This window comes from Berghia stephanieae, chromosome 12 (genome assembly GCF_034508935.2).
Source record: "Berghia stephanieae isolate SIO BIC M18660-M18661 chromosome 12, UCSD_Bste_1.3, whole genome shotgun sequence".
Classification (NCBI taxonomy): Eukaryota; Metazoa; Mollusca; class Gastropoda; order Nudibranchia; family Aeolidiidae; genus Berghia; species Berghia stephanieae.
In genome coordinates this window covers 31,381,709-31,387,708 of record NC_088371.1, presented here as the reverse complement: position 1 = coordinate 31,387,708, position 6,000 = coordinate 31,381,709, and the positions used below count along the sequence as shown (strand labels likewise).

At 39.8% G+C, this 6,000-nt stretch overlaps 2 protein-coding genes across 21 annotated transcripts in view; one reads left to right on the top strand and one right to left on the bottom strand.

Moving 5' to 3' along the window:
• Nucleotides 1-6,000, top strand: part of LOC144957910 (uncharacterized) — a 318,367-nt gene that overhangs the window by 138,285 nt on the left and 174,082 nt on the right. The gene's annotated exons all lie outside the window — the stretch shown is intronic.
• Nucleotides 1-6,000, bottom strand: part of LOC144958138 (uncharacterized) — an 84,996-nt gene that overhangs the window by 19,664 nt on the left and 59,332 nt on the right. For all 15 annotated transcript variants that reach the window (XR_013642355.1, XR_013642357.1, XR_013642358.1 and 12 more), the window contains 3 exons: nucleotides 4,565-4,593; nucleotides 3,177-3,297; nucleotides 1,808-1,971 (listed from right to left, as the gene is read on the bottom strand). Coding sequence is in view for 8 of the 15 variants with exons in the window: in XM_078889878.1 (XP_078746004.1) it covers nucleotides 1,808-1,971; nucleotides 3,177-3,297; nucleotides 4,565-4,593 (314 nt within the window). In the remaining 7 variants the exon portion in view is untranslated. The remainder of the gene's footprint in view (nucleotides 1-1,807; nucleotides 1,972-3,176; nucleotides 3,298-4,564; nucleotides 4,594-6,000) is intronic.

Below are 6,000 nucleotides of genomic sequence, written 5' to 3'. Positions count from 1 at the left end.
GAGAAGGCAGGTCCTGTCTCGACGTCGGGTTGGATCATTCTTACATTTCCACCATCAGCTGTTCCAGTATGTATCTAGGCTGGCGTCACCTTCAGGATCATTAATGTACTCAAGCTCTTGTACAACGGCAACGTGACGATCCTCCGCTAGAGTCCTACAGAGCTAAAAGGCTCAGAGAGCCCGAGGTTTAGCCTTGGTTACGTGAGTCTTCTGGCCAAGGACACGATATGCTATGACTAAAGGGTGGTTATTTTCAGGTCTAGTCTGATAACCCAAATGGTTATGGTCTCATTGTTGTAATGGAATAAATACCCTCAAACTAACGCTAAAATATTGTCCATTACAACAATGTTAAATCAAACCCACAATTGCGTACATTTATCCGACCTACAAATGTGTATAAAGTTTTTGACGTCTGAACTTTTATTGAAAATAAAAAGAGAGCATTGAGATCTTTTCAGATTGATTTGTGTTTTACAAGACTCTTTCTCCGGCAATTAACATTGTTATCAGAATAGTAATATAGGTTCATAGGGCACTCTTCCATATTATTGCATTTCTACAAGGAGTTTCCCGAAACTAACCAATAAAAATTTGATGCACTTGCTTTTATCAAGTAGCTAGTCCGGACTCAAATACTCTCAAACCAATACAAAATAGTGTCCATTACTACAATGTTAAAACAAGCCCATAATTATTAGTTTCGGTTATCAGGCCTGTTAATACGGGTACCTCGTTCTGCATTTATTCAAATCACTTTATGTTCGCGAGTTCGCGTGTGTGTGATCTGTAGGCCTGCCTGTTCGGAAATATGAACATGGAAAGACATCGGATAAAAACAGTACTGTTTTTATCCTATGCTTTTCCATTGAGACCAATTCTTAAGAAACTTTCACGGTCCCCATAGCTCAGTTGATAGAGCACTCGCTTAACAAATAAAGGGACCAAGATCGATCTTGTATGAAGTCAAGATTTTTACAGACCCATTTTCCAGCCAGCAGTGATTGGGTAGCGTAGTGTGTTAGATCTTGTGGAAAGTACTTTGGGACAGATTAGCGTTCTATCCAAATGGTAGTAAGCAATTCGTATGGTCTATTTCACACTATAGAAACCGAGAAAAACTCCTGCATCATGGGCTTAATGGCTCTGAAGGACTACTTTACGACCCCGGGCTTCAGACATTCCCTGACCGCTCTCCGTGTACCAGCTCGTAACATCACCTAACCCCTGCAAAATGTGTATTCTATCTAATCTAACCCGGTTATGCTGTTGAAATTATATAAATAAAATAAAGATAAAATTCATTCCCTTTTTTCATCCCAAAGGGGAAATGTGTCTTTACAGTCTATTCCAAAGGAAGACTGGAAATACCCAGTCATTAGCCGCATAGCAGCGCCGCATCATGAGCTAGGGGAGGTGATTTGTCCAAGACCACAAAGCACGGCGGGTAGTCGATCTCGGCATGTCTTGGATCACACCGCTGAGCCACGCTGCCTTTATTAAAAAAAAACTAAAAAAAACTGAGCTTTTATATAGCGCAATATCCACTTAACGTCCTCAAAGCGCTTTACAAGGGGTCCCTGGTCAACAGCAACATTTAACATGTAGGACGAGACATGACGCCTGTTAGGCGATATTACAATTTTTCGGACAAAGACAACGCTGTTAACGGCCAGGTACTCGTTTTACACCTGAGTACGGTGAGAGAATGTGAGTAAAGAGTCTTTTTCCATTGACTCAACTATGCGTCGAGCGAGGCTCGAACCCAGGACCTTCCGATCCGAAAGAAATATTATAAGCAACTTACACATCTGCCCTCGAAGTTGCCAAAGACCTGGGTTTTGACATTTCCCTCACGATCCCTGATGGGCGCTCCACCTCCAGGACCACCCCAGGGGTTGTACGGTCGATTGTCCTCCTCAAGGAAACTCCAGTCGGGTTTTCCCGGCACGTCTTCTTTGATTTTCGAATCTGGGGAATTTGTGAACCAAAAGATAAAGAACTTCAGATTATTCTGTCTAAATATATCCTTGTATTTCTGATGAATCGTCTCAAAGCGACGTTATATCGGAGTGAACCCGATTCTTGAGCTTTTTGAGCTTTTATATAGCGCAATATTCACTTAATGTGCTAAAACCGCTTTACAATGGGTCCCTAACCAACAGCAACATTTAACATGTTAGGCGATAAACCAATTTTTTTTCCGACATAGACCACGCTATTAACGGCCAGGTATTCATTTTACACCTGAGTACGATGAGAGAATGTGAGTAAAAAGCCTTTTCCAATGCCTCAACTAGGCGAGGTTCGAACTCAGGACCTTCCGATCCGAAGCGAGTGTCATACCACAAGACCACATAGTAGCCGCACAAGAATAGGACATTCTAAACAGTTAAAGTATTTGTATTAAAGGTCTATTACAAATGTATCCTTTTCCCCACTTCCAGCACGGCGTGTTATGCCTCACCTCGGATTAAAATGTAAATATGTAGTAATTCTGAGCCACATGGCTTATGGAGCCTGAATTTATCACTATTTCTGTAAAGGGAATCAAAATCAACATTTACTTTTTGGATAATAAATGTTATTATATTATGCCATTTAAGCTAAAGGTAATTTCCGCCAGGTCTAATAGACCTAGCTACTACTGTGCACTATCTGGTCTAGTGGTATAACACTCGCCTTCGGACCGGAAGGTTCAGGGTTCGGGTCCATCTCTTATCGGCTATTATAGCATAGCTGTGTTCTTGGAAAAAGCTCTTTACTCACATTCTCTCACATGTAAAATGGATACCCGGTTGTAATCAGCGTAGTCTCTGTCAGCAAAAATAATTTTAAAAATGCAATATCGCCTAACAGGCGTCATGCCTCGTCCCATATGCTAAACTTAAATATTACTGTTGGCTAGAGACTTCTTGTAAAGCGCCTTGTGCACGTTTAGTGGATATGGTCGAGTTTATTTTTAGTTTGTCTTTATTTTTTTTTACCCAATCACCTCTCAGTAGTAAGAGGGGTCAGAACCCCCCCCCCCCCCTTCCCCCCTCCCACAATCAACTCCACAATCGCTCTCTTTTAAACTTAAGGGGACTTTTAATAACTCTAGAACGTATAAACGGATGCCTAAGGCCTGCAAAAGTTACCTTGGAAGACTCATCTCAGCCTCACACATTCCTTACCTCCGAAGTCGTTCCTTATGAGAGTGATTGGGCGCCTTGTGACGTTTTTACCCCTGCCATCCTTCACGGGGGCGCCAGCACCGCCTCTAGTGTTTTCAAGGTCAAGGCTACGGCGAGGTCCCTGTAGATAAATTGTTAAATCATCAGGGATGTGTTGGAATTTTTCTAGATACACCTATTCTTTTTTTTTTTAATAGGGTTGAATATCAACATTATTTCGTACTGCCAATGTTAAATTTTGTTAATCGAGCACAGAACAACTGGCAAATCTAAAGATTATAAAACTATTTTTTACAGATTGATGTATACGAGTAAATTGCAAACCTTTTTTTAATTTAAGCGTTGACTCAAACTTCCGGATGGCAATGTTGTGAGCTTCTATCTACAGATAGTATGCGTTTGGCTAAGGAGCTCAAAACATTGCCACCCGAAAGTATAACGGACCAACACACAAAACTTTGTATAACCATGATTGTTAATAGATAGTTCGAAGATGACGTCACTCAGGTCTTTGTTATTGTTTTTTTTTTGCCATCCGCGTTTATGAGCAATTCTCACTAAACTGTAATAACCAGACTATAAATGATCATGGTTACACACAGTTTTGTGTGTTGGCCAGTTATACTTCCGGATGGCAATGTTGTGAATTATTAGCCAAGTGCATAATATCTATAGTCTGGTTAATACAGTGAGAATTACTCACTCATAAACGCGGATGGCAAAAAACAATAACAAAGATCTGAGTGACGTCAACCCGAACTATCTATATAAAGAATTGACTTCAGGTGCAAAAAAAAAAAAAAAAAAAAAAAGACTCAAAATAATAACAACTTTATTTCTGTTAATGCTATTCGTTTAAATAAGATAATCACAACATCTACCGGCCATATCAACCCTACAACACACAAAACCGTGTGTAATCTTACACGATTCTAATCTAATTGATATAAATAACTTATTGAGAACTAATCACCCAACTGGCGGTCTAAAAACAAAAACAAAGAGCTGAATGACGTCAACTTCATTCTTATATTGACGAAATACATTTAAGTGTAATACTCATCAGCTATGCCCTCCAGATCAACCGTACTCACACACAAAACTCTGTGAGACTTTAAGCGTTAATAGTCTTGATTGAAAGAATTTCAGGCGGTCTAAAAAAAAAACAAATCAAAACAATAAAGAGCTGAGTGACGTCAACTTCATTCAGTAAGATTCAGGGTAAAATTAATACTTGGTGAGAAAGAGAAAGTGAGTAAATGTGACTCATATATAAGGGAACAAAACAAAACAAAAAACGTTTCAGCCCTTGGCCTTCGTCGGGAGACAAAAAACAAACACAAATATGTCAGGTTACAAAATATCACATTTTGTCAATTAATACTTACATTGCTTTGCACTTGAGAATGGTAGCTGTCTGGAAAAAAACAAAACAAAGGGAAACGAATTGTATGGTCACTGTTGACTAAAGACAATGTTTTAAGGGGTTTACAGCACTTGCGACACATTTAGGTCTTATCAGCGCCAGTTAAAAGGAAAAAATGGGTTAGTCAAAAATTTCTAGATTTGCAATTAAAAGAATACATGAAAAAGTAAGACAAAGGTGAATTGTTCGAACAGGGAACAGATGTAGATTCCAAAAGCACTGTCAGAGTGTGCGGCTATGTGGTCTAGTTGTATGACACTCGCTTTCGAATCGGAAGGTCCTCGGTTCGAGCCTCGCTCGAAGCATAGTTGCGTTCTTGGAAAAGACTCTTTACTCACATTCTCTCACCGTACTCAGATGTAAAATGAGTACCTGGCCGTTAACAGCGTTGTCTCTGTCCGAAAAAAAATGTAGAATCGCCTAATAGGCTCGTCTCGTCCGCCATGTTAAGTGATGCTGTTGGCCAGGGAACCCTTGTAAAGCGCTTTGAGCATGTTTAGTGGATATTGTGCTATATAAAAGCTCAAGTTGATTTTTTTATATTTAGCTTGAGATGAAATACAAGACTCAGATATAAGCACGGGATCCCACAAAGAATTACACACCCGAATGCCAAATGCTTGCAAGTCATTACATATTCAAAACATAAAGAGATGATTTACAAAGAAAAAAATATCACCCAAAACTATAAGCATTCATCTTACTGTTTCCTCTCAGCCAAAGACTCCGGCTAAGGCCATGGCAAAACCAAGTAATCTCATTCCAAGACAAAGAGAGAAACCGAGTTGGAAAACAGATAGAACAAATATTATCATCGATAACCTTTGTTCGATATCTTTTCAGTTCGATCACTGAGTAGGTCCGTGACCTGAAGAGATACACACACTCTGTGGTGCGAATGAGGAAAGATGACATTAATACCGAAATTATGCCAAATATATTGTAAAATGGGGGGGGGGGGATGGCGAAGTGGCCGAGTGGTTAAGGCATTGCACTGTCACCCGGAAGGTCCCGGGTTCGAGCCCCGCTTCAGGCACTTTCCTTCTTTTCCTTGAGCAAGATTATTGACCCCCAATTTGCTCACTTGGACAACATGGGTGATTCATGTTGACATCAGACATCTTGTTTGATATATATTCCTTCGTGGAATGCCTAGGAGACGATATCTTATGATGTCGTGGCGAAAAAGGCATAATTTTATTTTTTTTTATGACAAATATATGTGTCAGTGCATGACATAATCGGTCGGACATTTTGGACTTGCATTCTATTTGCATTTTCTGAGAGAATTCGCTCCCCAGAGCATTTAATCTTTATTTGAAGTAAATCGGGAGATTTTTCATGAAGTTATGGTCAGATGTATGGGAAAGGTATCCAGCAACTTTTCTCAAATTTCAT